A 22,875-nucleotide genomic window follows, 5' to 3' on the forward strand; every position below is an offset into this window, starting at 1 on the left:
TTGTGTGTGGGTAATTTTCATGACTGCTACATGCTAGCATCTCCCTTAACATTATTATAAAATGATTATTCAGTTTCTTCAAAGGCCACTCTGGAGAGATGATGCTTTATAAAACTAAGACTTGGGAAGGCAGGAGAATGGCCACTGAGTCAGAGATGATTCCACCACAAGTATCCTTCAGTGGCTTAAATGTCTCTTGTTCTTGGGTATGTGCTTTCCTCCTCCAGTAAAAAATAATAATAATAATACACAGTTCTTGTTTTTCAAAGGCGTTGGGCTCCCAAAGAGGAGGATCTGCCCATGGAGATTCTGGGGCCGTGGCTGCTGTAGGCTCCGTGGTGCTAGGACTGGCCACTAAACCATGTGAACGGACATCTGGGAGGAGGAGCCTGGGACCGCCCCGTACTGCCGGCCATCACAGGTGTTAGTCGCCTGCTGATTATTGGCTGAGGGGCTAATCATGTGCATGCCATGCTCCATCCCTGTAGGCAGGTACTGCCTCTCTCCAAAGGCCCCATTGGAAGGAGAAGAACAGAGTAAAGTGCTTTGAGAGGTGCTCAGTTTTTCTGGGCTTGCAGCTAGCCTTGGGGAAGTGGGGAAATTGTATCCATATAGATTATAAGGGTTGTGGAGAGAGAAGGCATTGTAGGAGCTCTGCTGCATGTGGCTGCCCCCAAACATGTGTGGTGATGAGGAGCTGGAGGCTGCATTGCCTGCCTGCATGACATACTGAAACTGGGAAGTGGGGAAGGACCCCAGCTGGCCACCGTAGGCTTCCATCTTGCTGTTGCTAGGCAACGAGGAAGGAGTAGGTATTCCTGAGATCAGGGATGGAGTCCTCTGGGGCATGAAGGTTTCAGAGGGCTGAGGGGCTGAAGCAGTGCCACTCTGGAGCCTGTTGTAGCCACTGTCACTCAGCCCTGGGTAGCTCTGCAAGGCAGCCATATTGCTTCGGGCACATGGTGGATAATCAGAGAGGTTTAGGTTACACAGCTGGCTCTCTCGGCAGCCCACGTTGAAAGTGTTGGGGGCCAGATGAAATGTTGGAGGAGAACAGGATGGAGATAAAAGATGAGAAGAAGCTGAAGGGGATGGTGTCCCAGTGCTGGAGGTGGTTGGGGAAGTGCCTGTGCTGCCTCCTGAAAAATAAAACATAAATACCGTTGAGACATGAGAATCACCTGAAGGGCTTATTAAAACACAGATCGCTGATTCTACCCCAGAGTTTCGAATTCTGTAGGTCTGGGACAGGGCCTGAGAATTTGCAACAAGTTCTCAGATGATACTGAGGCTACTGGTCCAGGGACCACTCTTTGGTTAGAGGATGTCCAGGTCCCTTTTATCTCCTAAAATACCTGAATTTGTATTTGAGAGAGCTGTTCTAATAACCTAGGGATAATAGAACTGGGTTGGTGGCTGATGCACCAACAGACAAAGGGCCAGTTTAACCCAGTCTACTTCAAATGTATTCTCAGGTAATTTAAGACGGTCAAAAATGACCTTTCCAAGCCTCCCCTTTACCGGGCTGGGGAGCAGCAGTGCTGCACCCACTTCCTGTCTCATCTACTGGAAGTTGAAGGCAGTGGTGAGTGTCAGGGTTACTGGACCTTTCATGTGAATTCCAGAATGGGAAGCTACTTTGTCTTCCATAGGGAATCTCTCATGATGGAATTTCTCTATCAGGGCAAGGTTGGGACTTTCCCAGAATTGTTGAGAGCTGTGATTCTCAAGGAGCATGTTATCCTTTAGGTCATCCACAACTCATGCGGGGGTTCCTAGAACATGAGCTGCTATACAAGGGTAAAGGAACTTTTAAGTAGAAGGGAGCAGGAATAAGGTTTTTAACAGTGAGAAAAAATGTGAAGGAAATCAGCAGGATTCCAGAAATATAGGGATACAAAGAAACCATCCACAGTGTACCAGGGAGGAAGGTCCAGATGTGCAAGCTGAGAGGCAGATACCTCAAAGAGAAACCCAAAGCTAATTTTTAGCACAGGAAAAAAAAAACAAAAAGCCTTAGCCTACCTCCACAGATATTGTAGCAGTTTGGGCTGTAGAAATACAAATTTAGCTCTTGTTAATGGTTTTTTTCAGAGTTAAATTTTTTACAAAGCCCAACCAATATCATCTCTTGCTTGGTCAAAAGAATTTCCCCAATGAACTTCCAAGGTAGAACTGGATTTAGACATAAACAGCTCCTGATTTTAGAATCATTTCAGGAAATTCTCCTTCTCTGTTTCTTGTTTATATCTTAAGTTCCCTTAAGAGAAGTAAAAAGATTTTTATTCCACAAATTGAGATAAGGCCAACATTGTAAATACCATTGGAGAAGTAAGCCAGCACTGACCATAGAAGGAAGGGCACCAAGCCTGATTCTAGGTTCACTGGCCTCCATCCAGCTCCTGACCACAGGCAAGGCAGGCTACGTCTTAAATCACCTCATCTGTGAAACAAGGGCTCGAACTGATAGGCTTCAGTTTCTGTCCTTCTCAGAATTTATGTCTGAGGATTAAATTTCTGCTAAAGTGTGAATGGCCAGTAACAAGTACTTTCCAAGGAATCACTTAAGCACGAGGAAGTTCTTGAAGGGGAAAGCTAGGAAGGATGAGGAAAAACACACTTCTTATTTTTGTACCACTGAACAGCCTAGCCTATGGTGACTTATGCGAAGCTCAGGGGTTCATTTTCTGCCAGCGTGGGGTTCCTCTTTGAGGCGTCCTACACATTTTCTCCCTCTTCCACCCTAAATGCCAGGCACTTCAGTGAAATAAGTGCTATGGCACAAATAGAGAAACTCAACTCCAGCTGTAAAGAGATTTGTGTTTTATGGGATGTGTATCTGGTCTCCTCTCTTTGAAAGTCCGTCCTTGCCCTCCCAGATCTGGTGTTTATGTGGTCCTGGAGGAGACCCCCTGTTCAGCACGCTGTACTGTCCCGTTATAGGTATGCTCCATCAGGCCCGAGCCCTAGCCCTGCAGCAGGAAGTGCAAGATGGAGCAGATGACGTTTTACAACCCTAAATGGTTTTCTCGGATGGCCCAAGATGGAACGAATGGTACTGATTTAAGGCCTCAATTGGTTTCACTAGAAAAAAATAAAACGGGAACTATTAACAAGTTACAGGGATTTCTGCTGAGCAGATGAGAGGCACATGTTAAAAAGTTTGTAGTCAGCTTGCTTTGGCTTTCAAATGACACTCACTGGAAATGAGACTTGGTAGCCTGCTGAGCTTCAGGGGGAGAGAGTGCCCGTACGAGCTAGTGTTTGAAGAGGGAGAGCAAGCCTGCCCAAGAGAAGGTCACATGGCTTCCATTCCCTTTGAAGAAATGCTCTTAGGCACGTAAAATACTCAGTACAGATAACAGCCATTTTTCAAAGTCCACACAGAGAGAGAAGACTATTGGCACTCGTTTTGCAGAGAAGCAAACCGAGATACAGAGAAGTCTTTACTCTCTTACGATCTAACAGCTTGTCAGCTGTTAAACAAGATTGGGAGTGCCGGCCAAGTGCTAAATAAGCAGAAGGAGGCAGGCTGCCCTCCCTGTGCATTTCAACACAGCTGCGTAGAGCTCTCTCGTCCCAGAAGAGCCAGGGCCGAGTGGGAGGCCAGGCCACTCTGATACAGAGGGGTCAGAGCTGCCTCTCAAAGGAAAGCAGGCCTCCTTTTCCTGCGTGGCCTTCTCTTCTTTCCCTTATTCCCCTCTGTGCTCACTGGGTCCGGAGGGCTCTACGAGTCTTGATTTAAACTTCATTAAATGGATGAATGTGGACTACAGAGTCAGACAAGCCCAGTACTAATCTCAGCTGTCTTACTGATTATGGAACCTTAGCAAGTGAGCTTCTCCATATAAATGAAATTTTGAATATTGACCTTGTAAGTATGTATTGAGAATTAGATGAAATAATACAGATTACAAAGTGCACACAGGCATAAAAATGTGTTTCCTTTTCTTTTCTCTTCTATCAGTGAAGAAGGAGTGAAGGAAAGGGAAAGGCATCTTAGGGCATTTGGGCCCTAATGGGGATGGCTGTGGGGTGTTGGCCTCTGTCCATGGAGATGAGCATCTCAGTCTCTCCACACTCGGGGGAGCATCATGTCACAGCCAACTGCCTGGATGTAACAGGCTACAGGAGCCTTCAGAACTGTGAATGATGGAGCACTGGACACCCACCGGGCCCATATTCCCGAGGCTAATCCAACTCTGTTTCCTCTCCAAACTGTCGGCCCTTTCCCCCTCACTCCTCACCTGGGATGGAAATGAGATGCCCCATGTCTCCATCTCTTCTCAGATCAGATCAAGCAAAGTGGAACTGAACTCGGACAGGTAGGTTGGTGTCTTTCCCACTATCCTCAGAGGTCTTAATCCACATCTGAGAGGTGACTAAAATGTAATGCTCTGAGTAGCTGAAAACTCTCCAGCCTTTCAGGACCAATCCTCCACCACTGCACTTCCCTGCCTCCTATTTTACCCATGGCCCAAAGTGAGAAGGTACCCGAAATTCATATTCAACATTAACTTGCTCCAATATCCAAAGCTAACAGTCAAAATGACCAAAAAGAATCCATGTTTAGCAGTGATTCCATACGAGGACAATAACCTAGAATATACTTGTGTACCATGAAGACAAATTAAATGTGACCATGAAAATCCTGAATACCAAACCTGCTGACTTTTGCATCTTTAGATTGATCACTTCCAGACTGTAACATGGAGGCTTTCACGTACAGTTCCCTTTTGGGTTTATTTTGTTGTGCTTTCTACCCCCTCACCAAAAAAAAAAAAAATTGAAACACAGTGAAACAAAACCCCATCTGGGCTAGTGAAGAATAAATTTCCATGTAATTGCTTGGTGCCACGAACCACACTCTTCTGTCATATAACTTGATGGCATCTGTCCCTGAGGAGTGCTGATTCACTGTGTGTCCTTGAGTAGTCTTCTTCAAGGCTTTCAAACAGGTAAGAGGTAAAATACCAGCACCCTATGGACTGATCCCAGGGAATAAACTCAGAGGCCATAAAGTTTAATGATCAGAGCCCAGTTCATCCCAACTAAGGTATTCCCCTTAGTTGAAATAAGTACCCTTCTCAAAATGCAAATGTGAAACATTATAGTGCTAAAGGGAATTGCGTGCTTTCAATCCTAGAAAGATTCCTAGTGCATCCTTCTCCATAAAATTTAAAGATATGCATAGATCCAAACCTCTTCCCTTTAGAATAGCTTTTAATATATTCACCCGTTCTCATTTTTTCACATTGGTCCTCTGGGTTCTGAGTCTCTCTGCTTCTTCAATGGCCCTATTTCACACTTACCACATTCCCTAGGTGGAATAGCCCCCACTTTTTCACTTTCCATTAACTTGCTTGTTTTCTCTGCTACTTGTTTTACTGCCTTCCCTGCTGCGGTTTACATCTGTTGTTATTGTCATTTAGAACTAATCTGCCTCTCTCCTGGCAACAGTACCATTTTCTCACTGAGAGACAGCCCCTTTCCCACTCTTACCCCTTCACCTGTACCTCCAGGGAAGGCATGTGATGCATGCCTGGACAATCTAAGCATCCCCACACCCTGCCACAGTAATTAATTCAGTGGTATCCCAATTAGAGTCAGTGAGACTCAGTGAGATTTTGCTGGAAATCTTGAGAGAGAGGCACATGACCCTTCCCATCCGATTTAAGCCTAAAAAGATGCAGGTGCCAGGGATGCTGGTAGCTATGTCACCATCCTGGGGAGCCGGAGAATGAAGTCAGGTGAGAGATGATAATGGCTTGGAGTGGGGTGGTAGCAAGGGAGACTAGAGACGTGGGCAGAATCAAGAACCTGGTAAAGGTTGGATATGGTGGGTAAGGAGAGAGGGAACCGTCTAAGGTGATTAATGGATAGTGGCGTCCTTCCCCCAGGAGAGGGCGCCAAGTCTGTGAGGTAAATCATGGACTCCATTTTGGACGCATTGAGCATAAGCGACTTCGGGCCAAAATAGAATATGTAACCAATAATCATTTGCTTTAATAGACTGAATTGAGATACTCTCCCCTCCTTGTCAAGAACTCCTCGCAGGCATTATTCCTTGTCTCAGGGATAAATGAGATCAGCATAAGTTGGCTACCTTTGAAACATTATAATGATCACACAGTAGTTCAAAGACTCCGTTCCTAATCTTTTTACTCCTATGAATTTGCTCAGTATTTGCTATCTTTCACTGACCAAACTCTAATGAACACAAATCTAACTGATGAAAATCCCAACACCAACAGAGACCTTCATGATCCTAATTTTTAACTGCCTGACAAACATTAAAAGATGCAAAGGTGTTGAAATCTAGTGATGTCTACCACCAGTTGAGGAGAAGGGAGACCTTCTGTAAATGGCAGGTCTCCTTCTATCCACAGGTGGAGACATATGATCAGCTTTGGTGTTCCGGTCCAGGATGGTTCCTTTTCTCACAACAGTTGTCAGATCACTTGGAGATGCCACTCACAAAAACTCTCTCAGTTTTGGTTATACAAATAGCTCCATTGTATATATATATATATATATATATATATATATATATATATATATATATATATATATATATATATATATATAATCAGAACAACCTCATGGCAACATCAGGATATCATCAGAACAATAGGATTGAACCTGGCTCTTATTTCTTTTTACGTCTTCGTCTGTGTCACCTCACTCCACTTCTGCCAACATAACTTACTTGTTCAGTTCATTTTGTCCTGCCACAGCGGTGTTCAGGAAAAAGTCATTCCTGAAATATAATTCCTATCTCCAGACTCTCCAACAGTATAAACTCCTTGCTGATTCTAAATGAAGATGTCTGAAAATAAAACCATACACTTGACTTCATAAAAATGAAATATGGACCTACTATTTAGAGTTAACAGTCAAGTTGCTGACACTAAGCCATCACTTGGATGAGTAAGCTAATTGTGTGTGTGTGTGTGTGTGTGTGTGTGTGTGTGTGTGTGTGTTAAGTAAAAAGGAAGAAGGTGTGGTGGAAAGGAAAGTGCCCAGGAAGGCAGGAGATCCTCTTTGGAGTTCTCAACTTAGTTCTGCCACCACTTAACTTCAGATATGTTACTAGGCTGCTCTGTGCCTCAGTTTACTTTTGTCTTTTTTTTTTTTTTTTTTGCGGTACGTGGGTCTCTCACTGCTGTGGCCTCTCCCGTTGCAGAGCACAGGCTCCAGACGCGCAGGCTCAGCGGCCATGGCTCACGGGCCCAGCTGCTCCGCGGCATGGGGGATCTTCCTGGACCGGGGTACGAACCCGTGTCCCCTGCATCGGCAGGTGGACTTTCAACCACTGCGCCACCAGGGAAGCCCCTCAGTTTACTTTTGTGTTAAAGGCAGAGGATAATGAATCCCATGCATTCTTCTCCATCAGAGGAAACAACTATATAGAGCATCCATTCAATATGTTTTTGAAAATAGAAGGATTTGGACTTTTTTAAAACCATGGCTAATTCACCTAAGCACATTCCTTGAGATTTTATCAACAGATGGGTCTCAATGAAAGAGAAATTACAATGACAGCAAGGGCAAGAGGGAAAAAGCACCCTGAACTTTGCTCAAGCAGAATGGCTGATCCAGTGTCCAGTAGCAGCAACAGCACAGAACTGTCCCAGGGCCCCGTATTTGACATCCAGATATCCATGTGCTTGAAGCAATGAGGTAATGTGGACACCTGGGTGGGTTGGTCACTTTGGATCTTCGGTTTGGTGCCAACACTGCCAATACTCTCTTCACCAAAAGGGAGTTACTACAAAATCAGTCTGCCACTGAAGCTTCCACCAGACGCTCACCACTCTTTACGTCTTCTAAGACACAAAACAGTTCGACACAGATGGCTATGTCTCTTTTCTTCATTTTATGACTGATACTGTCCAGAGTTACTGGAACTCTCAGTTTTTAAAGGAAGAGGGAATATGGGTGTTGTGACTTTTACATCCTTTGCTAACGTCAAGAAACCAAGCCACATATTTTTTAATAATGAGAATCTGGATCAAGTTCAGTGTATAGTTCAAAAATGTATTCCAATTAAACTATTTAATAGAGTCTTGGCTTTTCCTCTAGCCCCATTTCACCACCATATGTATCCAATAATTCCACACTCATTTCCCCCCATCAGCATAAAAAGGGACTCAGTGAATAAGTGTGACATTTGGGTCTGAAAGTTCAGTTTCTCTTAAACCATTGTTTCCCACATGTCAATAATAAGTCTTCAGATCAATAAAATTTCAGTAGAAGCACCATGAAACCTGCTATGCTGTACACCTTAGCAATGCAGGCTCCCCTGCAGCTTCCCCATGCATGCACCTGCCCAGTGGGTCCACATGCTGGTGAAATGCAGGTAGCCATCCACAACTATCACTCCACATCTGTATCCACGCACATTTCAGGTGGCTGTGCTCCAAGATTTAATCAGATAGTGACCCTGCCTACCTGAGCCACAGTGCCACCAAGTGACCTCATTCATTGTTCATTAAGGGCTTCCTGGGTTCCAGGCCCTGGAGTAGATGTTGGGGACACAGCAATGAACACAATGTCGCCACCAATGCTTGCTCTCAGGAACTGGCAATATCCCTGCCCACCGTCTCACACCAGCCTCTGTGATACAAATTCCTGCTTAGCTAGAGCTTGGAGAGTCAACACATAAAGCAAAGGCAGATGAGCAAGAAGCCACCTCAGAAATAAATAGGGTCAAGTAAGTGTCTTTGCATGACACGTTTTCATTTATAAAGCATGTTTAGATATTAAATATATTAAATGCATTTATAAATGCATATATTAAATAAAGCATGTTATATATTAAATTCTTCACAAAAAATAATTATCCCTCTTTGGGGTGAGGAAATGGACTCAAGAGTAGAAGTAGCTTGCCAAGGGTATATAGAGAGTTAGTGACCATCAAAGATGAAGGCCCAGATTTCCTGACTTCCATAAACCTCTGCCTCTTAAGGGCCACCAGGGCGTCAAAGCCGCAGTGACACCCTGAATACATATCGACCCTGCTTCTATGACAGCCTTATGAGGAGCAAGTCGCTTCATATGAAGGGCTTCCATTTCTCCTCCACTTATTAAAAAAAGAGATGGAAATTCTGGATCATTTGCCTCCCCGGATCCCTGTGAAGATGTACAGTCTAATCATGTTTTGAATAATTATTAATCAGAACAGCAACATTTCCTGTCCCTGGTACATTTTCTTCTCAGTTACATAAGGGGAATGAAGACAGTGATGATGATGATGATGACAATGACAGTTAGCATGTACTGAGGGCTTACTGTGTTTTTAAATGCATTATCTTATTTAATACTCACAAGAATTTTATTATATTCTCCCACTATGCAGATGAGAAAACTAAATGTCAGAAAGGATGAGGGACTTGGCCAACGTCACCAAGCTAGGCAAGAACAGTGATAAGAGCCTAACCCAAGTTGCCTCACTCCAGAGCTGCTGCTTTTAATCACCATCTCCATCTTAAAACCTGAGGGAGTTCAGTAATTCAGGTTACAAAACCTAATTTAGTGTGCAAACTGCTAGAACCTCCCTGAGAAGGGAGTATAATATAATGTGTTATCAAGTCCCAGAAGGGGCTCCTACATCACAAAGCCCCAAATTCAAAAACTAGGACTCTATTAATGGCAATCATTTGACAGAACAGAAGGAGCTCAATCTGTAATTTTGATCACTGTCACTTTGGGGCAAGAGGAGGGTGGAGAGGAAAACTCACAAAGTGTCTGACATTTTGGGAAGCTTTCACTTGGGTACCCAGGTGCACGGGTGCTGCGCCTTGGGAGAGCCAGTGGTTAAACTGAGAAAAGGAGTTGAAATCCGCCCATGAGCCATCTGTACACATGGCCACAGGCTTCCCAACCTGAGCTGCAAGAGAAGGGAGATTAGAAACTGGATGAAAAGCACAAAGCAATGGAAGGAAAAAGTCCACTTCGCCCATGCACTTGAGATGGGTGTGGCTCCACATCAGCAAAAAAGGAGACAGCACAAGTTACAAGATTCAGAGGGGCTTGCGGCAGCTCCCTCCCCACTGTCAGACCTGAGCGATTTATTCCCATTGTCGGGAGCTAAGTTGTTTCTCATCCACAAACTAGAATAAGAAAACCGATGAGGCTGCCATGAGTAATAAATGAAATTATTATGAAGATCTCCAAATCCCAAGGGCTACATGAATGCTTAGTGATAGAAATAATCATTTCACCACCATTACGTAACCTTGCTTTTGGGAAGGGAGAGAGAATTTGGGGTGCCAGGTGAAACACTGCCTCTGAAACCTGCTTAGTTGCACAAGTGGTGATGCTTTGGTTATTTACGGAGCTACCTAGTTCTCTTCATTCCAGGAGAGTTGGTGTAACTCGTGGCTTGGCTTGGGGCCAGATGTGCTATATTCAGTTCAGCTCCCATTCCCTCCCCAGCGCTGTCTCTAAGCAGAGGCCTTGCCCAGGGCTTTACCTTGCTGCTTTTGCATGGTGGTGAAATCTTCAAAGGTGAGTGTGCGCACAGGGGGTCTCCAGAATGCATAAGTCTCCATGATGGCTTCCAGTCCGGTCCTACACAGAGAAAAGCCAGCAAAGGAAGTTGTAAATAATCCCAAGAAATGCATGGACTTTTTTTAAAAAAAATCCTGAAATGGTTTGTCTGAGAAGCAGTATATGCATAGGCACTGAGAGATACCACCACCAGGGTAAATTAGTCTGGAAGAGCACAGGTACAGATGTCGCTGGATTGCAAGAAAAAGAAGAAATTAACCCAATTCAGATTATCTGCAAGCAAGTCAGAGCTATGATGGAATTTCACTCCAACCTTTCTTCAGAGAAGGTTTGGTCTGCGTGAAAAAAAAAATGTTAAAGGTCAAGGTCACTGATATCATGAATAGAGTTTAGCAGAGAGTAGCACTGACCATTTCTCTAGCACAGGATGACGTGATCATCATTACCACACACATTGACACAGCCTGTCCCAGAGTCAACTCCACCACCGGGTACGTGGAGTCAGTGAAACTGTCATATTGCTGTGCCTTGAAAGGCTTCTTAAATCCTCTTAAACAGAGACAAGCACCATAATAGAAATAGGAGAGGTAAGCACTCAACTATACTTGAGTTTCTGCTGCAACAAGAAATACCTACCTGAAGGCACAAAGAGGGTTTGGTCCCAGAAATTATACCTCAAACAAAAAGACCAATACATGTCTGCAAATGTTGATCTGTATTTTGTAATATAATAACCAAACTGGTCTTTGAGAGTCATGCACTTGGGGCTCCAGGAAACATCCAATATTTTACCAATGTATTACTTTAAGGCTTCTGTTTCATTGACACTAGAAATTCCATTCATTGAACTATGTGCACACTGCCTAATTTATCCTACAATAAATTCTCTCTATCATATATAGGTATATATATATGAGATGTTGATGAACATTGTTTTAACATAATTATCCAGGCTATCTGGATTATCTTAGACATATTCTTGCTGATATTCTGTATCCTCAAAACAGAATATTGGTTGGTGCCTTGTTTGAGGCTTTGAACACAGCTTCTGATTATTGACTCCTCTTTAAAACTAACTGCTTCACTTCTAGCTAAGTGGAAAGAGGTGCAGTTAGGGTAGAGGAAGGTAGGAGAAGGAGGGTGGAGAAGAGGAGGTGGCATAAGTCCTTTCACTGCAAAGTTGCTGGAAAGTAACATGGTGTCCCTTCCTGGAAAAGACAAGCTTTCCCTCTTGAGATGAAACTTATGCTGCTGTCCTTCTCCCTAGGTAATACATTTCCAGCTTTCTCTTCAGTCTGGCACAGCAAGAATAAAGTGAGAAGCTTTACTTTAAGTGAGAACAAATAGCCCTTCCTTATAAATGACTATAAGGTCCCCTGAGGTTCTTCTGTGATGAGCTGCTGATACACTGATTGGCTCTTTGTGTTGGAAAATTTCCTCTCTGAACTGGCCTTACTTGCACAGTTAACTTTCTAAAGTCTTCCCCGGAATCTTGGAGGCTTTAAATACACCAATGTTGGCAAATTAAACTCTGTATTTTTAGAAGAGGTTGAGAGGAGAGGGTGTTGCATGGTGTTTATTAGCTGTTAATCTGTTAAAAGTAGGAATAGAAGACATTTCCACATAGTCACCCTGCATTAACGCTGAATGCAGTACATGAAACTACTTGTGGGAAGAAAGAGTCCAGGCAATTAGGGAGCTCAGAATAATAAGGGGATAGGCGGATAAAGCCATGCTGAGCCTTGATGGATATAAAAAATAGATAGGCCAGGCTTAGATCTTACTGCCCTGTTCTGGAATGTTGGGGGCTCACCAGAACATCTTAGGATTCCCTTTAATGGCACGGGAGGCTCACTGCAAATGGCAAGGTCTCTATTGTTCCACCTCCTAATCCATTCTTCCCAGCAACATGTACCAATGATGAGGACAAAATATTAGCTCAGGGACAAAGAACAGTCCCTTCTCATTTCATAATAAAGTGATAGAAGACTGTGAGGTAGCTATAAAACACTGATATACTGACAATGTTATATTTATTAGGGGAATAAAAAATCAATGTTGATTTTATTTTCATAACAGGCAAAAAGACTACAGCAAAGGTGTTAATAATTTTATTTAAGTAGTCAACGCTGTATAGGATAGCGACCATTTATCCATTTATCCAAATCTAATGATACCATCTCAGATGGAGAGTTATCCAGCCTCTGTTTGAGTATTTCCCAAGGAAAATATTTAGTTTGGGGACAGATCTGTTAGAAAGTTTTTTTGACCTTGTGCTGGAGTATCTGAGGTAACTTTTACCCTCTGGTTCCATTACCCATGGGTAAATGGTAAGAGTGCCAGACACTTTCCACATCCTCATCATGAAGACCTTCCTTAACTGTTAAGAACATAATGTATGACACATCACATATGGACACACCCATGGTCCATCCAGTCCAGGTGTCTTCACAAGAAGGGTCTTTTTGGTGACGAAGTTGGGTGAGGGGGATGTCTACCAACATCTAATGGCTAAGTCCACACATCCCTAACCACACGTTACTAATCTGTTGTGGATCTATCTCTCACAGATTCATCCTGGACCTTACTGAATCTATTTATATATTCAGGGTGGATCTCTTTTTTAAGAAATTAATCCTATTTGTTTACTATATGCCACATCTTAGTTGTCCTCAAACTCCATTAAGCTTCCTTGGATAGATCTAATTGTTCAGTAGTACTAATTCTATTTATCAGGATTTGGTGAAGGGCCACAGCAAGACAAGTATTAGCTAATTCACTCTCCACCATGTTTTCCACCTCCCAGTACTTAGCACAATGCCTATTACATGACAAGACTTCAATTGATATGCATTAAATTAATAAGTAAAGGAATTATTTTTATTACTATTTTTATTACTGAGTCACAATTTCCTGAACTTTAACCAGCAATCATTTTTTCTAAGCCTAACACTTAGGAAAACAACTTGATATTAAATCAAGAATCTGAAGACAGAGAGAGTCCTCTAGAACTGGTGACTTGGGAATTGCTTCTACGTATAGCTGTTTGTGCCTTTCTTGACTCAGGTTCCAGAGAGGTTTCAGTTTTCATTTGGTTTCTTCTTTTCTGGTCATGGAATTTCTGACCTTCAACAGAGTCTGAGTTCCCTAGCAGAGGCCAGTCATTTATACTCTCATCTTCTCTTATAAGAATCCTTGCCAACCACCTGTTGACGTCTTCAGCCACTTGGATGTCTATTCAAAGTTTATACTGAGCAACACGTTGTTTACTTATTCATCATCATTGTATCCCAGTTTTATAAAACTTTATCTCAAGGTTCTTGAAAGTGAATTCATTGTCTAACAGATAAAAAAATAGTGGTGTTAGGTAACCACATGTCATTAACATGTTCCACATGGTGGGCCTCTCCGGGTCTGCTGAACACCAGAGACCTGATGTCATCTCTTAAGTTTCCAATCAAAGATGATCAAATTGGCAAGTGTCCCCCTCTGCTTACTTTTCCCTGTTTGCTCCAGTGACAACAGAGACCATATCCAAACCCCCTTTGTTAAGTCATTTGGCTGTAATCACCTCTCTGATTTCCAGGCCTCTTCTCTTTAGACTTTTCAGTCTGCTCACTGGCCAAACCAACAGAATGTACTGAAGAGAAGGGAGAAAAGGAAGGACAGAAAGCAAGCCAAAGAGCTCTTTTGCAAATTGATGATGCCTTGAGATCAACTGATTTGGAAAAATAGCCAAAGTGCACAGAAATATTCTTCCAACCTTCTCATTCAAAAAAAAAAGCTGGGACCATCCCTTTGAAGTTCAGCAAATATATGATAATTATAACAATTACAACTACATTCATGAACTGTTAGGTAACACAGCAATGCATAGTTTCTGCTTTTTATTTCTCTTGAGATAGAAAATGATTTTTTATGTTTCTTTCATTTATTTTCTTTGTAATTCTGACATCTGACTCTTTGCTGGTAATACCATTAACAACAGGAACCTATGATAGGGATTGATAAGATCACTGGTTATCTCTCAATAGAAGACAGTCAGGGACTAAGGGAAGTCTACTGAGATGGGGTCTTGAAGTCAAAAAGGGGTTATCCAATCAGGAAAACAATTATGTGCTAGGTTCAAGAGATATAAATGCAAAAAAGACACAGGGTCTTTACCCTTAAGGAGAATCCTGCTCAACAAAAAGATGACAACATGTAAATGACTAATTTCTGAACTGTGTGATAGATGCTACACTGGAGATGTGTAGACAATGCCATGAGGCACTGAGCAAGATGTACTGAATACACCTGGAAAACTCAAGGGGGATTCCATAAAAGGCCAGTTATTTAAGGTTAATGTTACAGGGCACTCAGTAGTTTTCCACACAGGCAAGAGGCAGAAAGAGCTTTCTTAGTAGAGTTAATAGTATATGCAAAGACGTGGAGGTATGGAAGAGAAGCCATGTTCTAGGAACTGAAAATAGTTCAGGGTGACTGGAGCTCCAGGTGCAAGATGGGGGCCAGGGTGGGGGAGGCAGGCAGACACCATGGGTATTTATTCCATGTGAGGCACTTGGATTTTATCCCATGGGCGATACTATGCCCCTGAACTCCTTTTCTTTCTCCTCCTGTTCCAACATTTGAAAAGACACAAAACCAGAATATACTGTTCTTTCAAATCTAATCATCATGTGTCAAATTTCTAATCCTTTTCCTTGGACTGTCCTTGGTCCACTGAGGTTAGGTCAAACCTTCCACACATCCCTCTCCTTCACTGGACCTGGAATTGGCTCCTATCTTTAGATTCCTCAGGATATTTATTGTCCAGAGATATTCTTAAAGACCTCCCAGTGGAGGTCTGAAAATTGGCAAAAGAGCCATCATTCAAAACTTGGCTTTAGATGTACAATAAATACATCTACCTGATGAACTGGATGTCATTGATGTGCTTGTTTTACAATGGTTTGGACGAACACGTGTCCAATGGACAGATGACTGGAGTTGAGTTAAAATTGTTCCTTACCCAGTGATTCCCAACTTGGGAACCCTGTCCCCACTTGGAGTCTGAATAGGTAGCGACGGTGGTCCATAAGGAGTTTTCACTGCCTCAAGAAGTACAATAAAAATCCTTGATAACACAAAGCAGGCTGACTAAAACAATAAGTTTCTTTGCATTTGACTGGCATGGTCTCACTTTAACTTAGTAATACTAAATCACACAAGGGGCAGATTAGCATAGTGGTTAAGAGCACAAGGTCAGGAGCTAGACTGCCTGGGTTCCAATTGCAACCCTGCCGCTTACTAGCGCAACGTTGCCTAGTTGTATAACCTTTTCACGCCTAAAGTCTCCCTACCTGTAAAATGGGGATAATGATATTATTTCCTCCTAATTGTAACTTAATAAATGCATATTGATTAAAGACAAAATATTTCAAAACAAGAGAGAAAATACAATGAAAGCGTGAGGACCATTGGTCTAACTCAAGTAAAAGAAATCCCGCCATCTGCTCAGATTGTGATCTGTAACACGAGAAAAGACTTTTCCTTCACTGGGATTCAAGGCTTTGTCAGCCCTCTGGCTCTGGATTGAATGTGGAAGGACCTCTACGTTACCTAATTTCATTTCTCATTCTCTCCTCTAAAAACAAAAAACGTGTCCCTCAAGCCTCTTTAGGCCTCATTATCTTGCAGATATTTCAGATTCCAATATGTTAGCCATTAAACAGACGTCTATCTGTTAGATGACACCATCCCTGGGCAAGAGCCATAGATAATAAAACAACTGCCAACTTTCTCTGGCAAACCCACATGGCCAGGAGGACAATGGTGGAAAAGATTCATGACAGAGGAGGGAGAACAAATAACAAGGCAGAGAAAAATGTTAAATACTGGTTGAAAGACCATAAGCCAGGGGACATGAAAAATAACTAATGCCTGGATGAATAGGAGGAGTCTGGCAGGATGCTGCTGCCAGAGTCCAGTATGGAGCCAGCTACCTTGAATTGCAGATGCAGCAATGCCTGCAGGGGAGTCCAGCACTGATTACTTCCATAGATCTGCTGAATGGCACCCGTGCCAGGATAACAAGAGTATACACAATCTACAGGGGCTAGTGAGACTGCCAGGAATGAGCAGGATGAGATTGGCTGGAAAAATACAGCCAATGGCTCTAGGGAGAACAAATGAAAATACAGAAATTGAAAGTGAGGGAGATACTTGGAAAGTTGTGCTGGTTGAAGGAAAGCGAGTGGTCAGCTCCTTGGCTCTAAGCTTGCCTTCAGGAGTGACAGGGAAATGGAGGTGGACAAGGGCAAGCTATGCCAATCAGAGGAGTGAGACCTCATTCTCTGGATGTTGTCACTGGCTGGCTTTGCAAATTCTAAAAGCTAATACCTCACTGTACTCAGTTTTACCATCAGTAAATGGGAAAGGCTGTACTGATACCAATCAACTCAGAGGTAAAAATAGAAAACTTGGACCACAGATACTAAATGAAATGATTCTTACTATTATTTGTATACATATGATTTGATGCCTAGAAATAAATTTACAAGGTTGAACTATATGAAATTGCTAATATCTTACTATTTTTGACCTACAACAAGGAAATTTTGTATGTTCAGCTTAATAGCTAGATAAGGGTGTAGACAAGATTTGAGATACTTAGTTATACTAGAGAAATCTACCAACAGATTTATACTAGAGACCCACCCTGTACCTTGACTCCCAAAGAAAAGTTGTTTCTTTTGGATCTAAGCAAGGATGATCTGGCCCTGGGGCTAATCTTTTTTCCTCTTCCCTCCTGTTAACTTCCAGCACTCTAATTCCTCATCTCACAGTCCCCTTTCTGTCTGCATACTTCTCTTTGTTGGGTGTTGTGAGGAGGGGCTGGACCTTGACAGGAGTTCCTATCGTGCCAAGGAGGTGGCTCTTCACTCTGTGAACATGGCCTTGAGACAGCAGCTGCTTAAGAGGGGCATCACAAACAAATCTTTACTCCCAAATACTTTCCCCACAACCAGTAGAGATTCCTTCCTTTGGGTTAAGTCTTAGCCTCATTAAGCATCCTCTTCCAACAAGTAAATACATCCATTCCCGTGATGCACCGAATGGCTCCATTTTTAGATCACCATCCCCCGACACATGTAAGGGACACTAGGCACCGGAAAGGCTGTCACCAGCCACATTCCCAGCAAACAGCAGTGCTTGCTGGAAACACTCTGAGAATTAGCTCAGATTCAGTGCCTCCTACACTTCAAGCTGCAGGCCCTATTGTTTTTTAGTGAGGGGCGACCTATTGAAACTACTTTCCCACGTAAACCAACCTCCCCATAATACAGGGCCTGCCACTGGCCCTTTCTGACAGCCCCTGCTTTGTGGAACTTGAGTGTCCTTATTCAAGCCTCCAGGGGAGAACTCCACAGAGACAAAGACGTCCTCCCCAAAAGCTGCAGCAACTCCCTGGACTACAGAAGGGCCACTCCAAGGGGGACCTGTCATGTAGCCATAGCAGTGGCTCCTGGAGCACCAGGCCAGTAAGGAGCATCTGGAGGAAACCAGGTCACCTGGGACAATCCCCCTTGCAGTTGTTTTAGATACTATGGAAGCTGGAAGTACAGGTAAATCCCAAGGTCAAGACAGGATGAAGGTTGCTGACAGAGGAGAACCTAGGGCCACAGAGTCCATGGCACCTCTAAAACAAGTTCATAGAACCTTCCCTCCACTTGACAGGTCATAATTTTAATCTTCCCCTCTTTATGTATGTGTTTGCTTTGGAGGAAGTCACTGGGAATTATATAAAAGTTCCCAAGCTTACTTGGGCTTTCTGTAAAATCTTGGGAGCCACTCCTCACAGGGACAAGGTTTTCACTTTAGATGTGGGCTGAGACCCACAGAGTCTTCTTTCCTTATGCTCATCTGTCTATCCCCTTTCAAGTGCAAGGTCTCTGCAGTGGCAATTCTCCCTCTAGCTGAGCACAGTGGGCTCCCCAGGCACGTGGACAGATAGACACCCCGAGGCTGCTTCTCAACCATGAGACTCAATGCAAAGACGAGTGCTTCTCTTCAGCCTCATTCCCTTTGTCTTCTCTTTGGAAAGAACTGAATCATTGGGGTGGCCACCACCAAAGATGTAATTTGACCTCTCATTTTGCTACTGTGACCTTTCTCAACTAAACCTCACTCTGCTTGGGCTCATCCTCTGGGAGCCCTTCTTTCCTGAGGCTCATGCCTCTGGAACTTGCTGGGTGTCTTCCTTCTCCAGGGAGCCAGGCAGCACAGACATGCACCCACTGTGCAGAGCCAGGTCAGATGGCCTGAAGGGTGTGCATGTCTAATCTACAGTTAAGCTAAATCAGTGTCTTCCAGCAGCAGTCCATCTCAGATTTGAATCAAAATTGCCCTTAATCTTTCAAACAAAGACTATTTATAGATTCACTCTTTCTTCCTTTCTTAGTTAGTATCTAAAACTAGCTCTCCATTCTTGCTCTACCTGACTCACCCTTGGTTGGGGTAAGGCTTTCTCCCTCCCGAGGTCCTGGTTTTTAACTTCTCTGCCACTCGTCAACTCTGTTCAATGTTTTGTAACTAAATGAATGATTATTATTTTACTTTATATACCTGGCACTACAGGAAAAGAAATCTAAGAACAGGAAGCTGAAAAAGGTAGAGTTCTGTCTTCAAAGGGCTTCATTCTAGCAGGGGCCAGACAGAACCCAGGAACACAGACCACAAGACAAAACTTACTGTCAGGCCGAGGGAATCTATTTTCCCCCAGGAACAAGAAGGTGTTACTCTCTCCTCTTTATAAGAGGAATCTCCCACAGGTAATGCTGGATATTGCACCATGGGGCTAGGCCTGTTAAAGGTAAATATATATTGACCCTTTCACCCAAAACTATATTTGGGCCACATACTTTCTGAGAAGTCTAGAAGGAAGAACAATTTAGACATAAACAATTTCCCTCCCATTGCAGAGACAATGCCTGGAAGCAAAATCTGTCAGTGTTTCCACTCCAAAAGAACCATATGTCTACTACTCTTCTCCATAACATGAACACACACACACACACACACACACACACACACACACTTTGGTGGAGACTTCTAATCAGGGACATAATTACATGGGAATGAAAAGTAGCAGCTCCATAAGTAAAGGCTGAAGGGTAGTGACCTTCTCACACTACAGCGTGTGAATGACACTTCTTAAAGAAGCAGGAGGAACTCTGATGGGCTCTGATGATGGTGATATCACAGAGCTGACACAGTGAACTCACTAGGACTCCTGTTGGGGTTCTGGATGGCCCAGTGGATATCATCCCTTGTCCTCATTTGAACTCAGAATAAATTTCCAAGAAAGACCTAGGAGACTGATGTAGTAGAGACCAAAATACCAGTTTTATTATTGATAAAAATTGTCTGGAGACTATAACATAGGTGTGAAGGCTGAAGGAGTGAGCTAGAACTCCCTGAAATAAGCTGACTTCCCAGAACTTCAGGCCTCCTCTGCTGGGCTTACCACACAGTGGGAAGAGCCCAGATGGTACACTTTCTGCAGACAAGCAGGTCCTAAAGAGTTCCAGACTCAGCAGTCACATCAGTCACCTTGGTTCCCACTGAGGGGAAGGAGAAAGTGATGGGGCTAGAAGCCAGGACTACTTCTCATGGATATCTCTTTTCATTCAAATAAGAATGGGGACTAAGTGTCCTCGCCACAGCTGCCTCGAGTTCTTCTCGACACTCAGAGGGCACTGTTGTGATCCCAGCCAGCTTCTGACTGCACTGCAGTGAGAGGCTTGCAGGATGAGAGAGACTCATGAGAGGCATTTCAAGAGAGTGCAGTGGGCGGCTGTGTCCTCCCCTGCTTTCCTCTCACACTCCCTTCTGGAGCCTTGGGATCGCACTGGCATGGATTGAGATCGACAAACCTGAATGTGTTTTGGTTTGAGGTTTGGCAATTTCTGTAACTCCAAAGTATTCCACAAATGTTTTGTGTTCTACAAAACCAAAAAATATTGGCCAAGCACTTTCCCCCCTAATTTTTAAGCTCATGTGTTTTTCAAGGAAATGTAATCCGTATGTTTGGGGTACATTTCTATGCAACTCATCAAACCATGCTCGTCTGTACGAGTCATTTGATGTCTAAAATGCATGGGGAAAATCACAGATTTATAAGAAGAACTGTGTTAGCACAAGCAGGGCCAGCGATGGGGCACTGGTGGGCACTGGTGGGAAGGTGATGAACTAACTGGATTCTGGTTTTGGCACAGGCCACCTCTTCCCAAAGATTTATAAATAATCCTCTATATCCTCATCCATCAATTTTCCCATCTGCAAAATGGCATTAATAATTCTTGCCCTCATCCTGCAGGCAGCTAGTGAGAGTTAAAGTGTGATTATCAGGTCATTTTGAGCTTTTTAAAGAGAAAATATAAGGGCTTCAATACTTGTCCCAACAAGTTGATTCTAGTCTAGCTTCCCAGAGTGTGGGAGGATGAAAATGGCTTCTACCTTCCCTAATTCATCCTTGTCCCTTCATGACACAGGTGACTTCAGTCTCATCGTATCACAGTTTCACCTGCTAGGGACGTTCAGACTGACTTCCTGTCCTTGACTATGGAAACTTTTTTTGGGATATAGGAAGTAAATGACACAGTCATGGGGAAGAGTCTACACAGACAGAAAATATAGGTTGATTTATGTGGAAAAGAGAAGGTTCTGGCTACTTGAGTAGGATCTTTAAGTGGATGAAGGGAGTTTAGAGAGAGCGCTCTATTCCTGATATCTGTTGAAGATAAAATAAGTCAAGCTTAAACTGTTAGCATGATAAAGCACAAAGTGCACAGACTTTGACATCAGATGGACTTGGGTTTTCATCCCTTCTTCAATTAACTGTGTGACACTAGGAAAGCTGCTTAAACTCTCGGAGCCTGTTTCCTCATTTGTAAAATACAGGTTGCTTTACAGATTAGAAAGAATGTAAATAAAAGCTCTGGAACACAGTAAGTGTTCAATCACAAATAACTTCTATAATTACTGATATTACTTAAGACAGCCTGCAGATTTAATAAGACATAATGAAGAATTTCCATGCGATCAGAAATAAATAAATAAGGCACTGACATGGGCTAATGAAGATCCATAGTTTTGCTTTCTTGGAGTTCTTACAAAGAAGAGCAGCCGACCAGGCAGGACAGACAAGTAACTGTCTGTCCTGAGCAGTAAGATATTCACCAGCATTAAGGCAGACACAGGTCAGGGCCAAATGTTGTGTCAAGGTCCTTTCTAGCCCAGTGAGAGGACAGAAGAACCTTGGGACTTTAACTGAGCTGTCATCACAATTTCCTAACCAGAGACAAATGCTTCAAGACACAAGGTCTTAATCTCAAGATTAAAGCGTGGCTCCAATTCCCAGCGCAAGCTCTAATGTTGGTCAACACAGCCACTCTATTCCAATTTTCTGTTCTAAGTCATGCCTCTGAAAAACAAGGAATCCAATGGGATGACAAAGCAAAGAAAAAAGAGACAAAAAGAAAGCAGTCTTTGGAGTGCCAAGAATAAAATCAACAAATACTAAATGCCACTGGAGATGCAGAAGGAAAGAAAAAGAAAGTAGTTGGATAACTAAAGTCAGTAGGGTTGGTCTCTGGAGACAGATGGTGATGTCTAGAGTGGAAATTCTTAACTTTTGGTCACAGACATTTTTGAAAATTTGAAGAAAGCTGTAGACCTCTCCTCAGAAAAATGCACACGGCTCATCCACACACACGTTTTCTTTCAATATCTGGAACTCACAGGACTCCTGAAATGCATGCATGGACCCCAAGCTAAAGATCTTAAACACCCTAGAGGCTTCTTTATGAAAGGCCAGCTTCTATTTGAGCTCCTTATCACTAACAAGTTCCTCAATAAGCCCAGAGGCAGAGCCCTGAAAAGGAGGCAACAGGAAATGGCTCACAGGCATGTTTTGTGACCTGGACATGGAATAGAAACTAATTGGGAGGAAGAGGACTGTCTATCTGAAATGGAAGGAATAAGTATTGGCTTCTTCATTGGCTAAATTTTGAAAACAAAGGCCTCTTATTTTAAACAAAGAGTCATTAACTGGAAAGCATTCGGCCTGGAGTCCATATGCCTGAGGCTATACAACTAACCAGTTGCTTGACCTAGAAAATATTACTCAATTTTGTCATCTTCAAACCAGAAGTTCAAGTGAATTTTACTTACTCAATAGATGTGACCTTAAAAAATTCTGAGGAAAATAAAATTTTAAAGAAATCTAAGTGTATTTTAAATATGATAAAAGTTTCATAAAAAGTGCTTTCATAAATCATTTTGTAAAGAAAATCACTACATACATCTGATTTTTAG

At 42.9% G+C, this 22,875-nt stretch overlaps 1 protein-coding gene across 1 annotated transcript in view; it reads right to left on the bottom strand.

The window, feature by feature from the left end:
- Positions 1-354: 354 nt before the first annotated feature.
- Positions 355-22,875, bottom strand: part of TBX15 (T-box transcription factor 15) — a gene marked incomplete at both ends in the record, with an annotated part of 100,528 nt that continues 78,007 nt past the window's right edge. The window contains 2 exons of the mRNA XM_079697507.1: positions 355-1,139; positions 10,478-10,575. Of these exons, the coding sequence (XP_079553633.1) occupies positions 355-1,139; positions 10,478-10,575 (883 nt within the window). The remainder of the gene's footprint in view (positions 1,140-10,477; positions 10,576-22,875) is intronic.

The sequence above is a fragment of the Hyperoodon ampullatus genome (assembly GCF_949752795.1).
Source record: "Hyperoodon ampullatus genome assembly, chromosome: 2".
In the NCBI taxonomy this organism is placed as follows: domain Eukaryota; kingdom Metazoa; phylum Chordata; class Mammalia; order Artiodactyla; family Ziphiidae; genus Hyperoodon; species Hyperoodon ampullatus.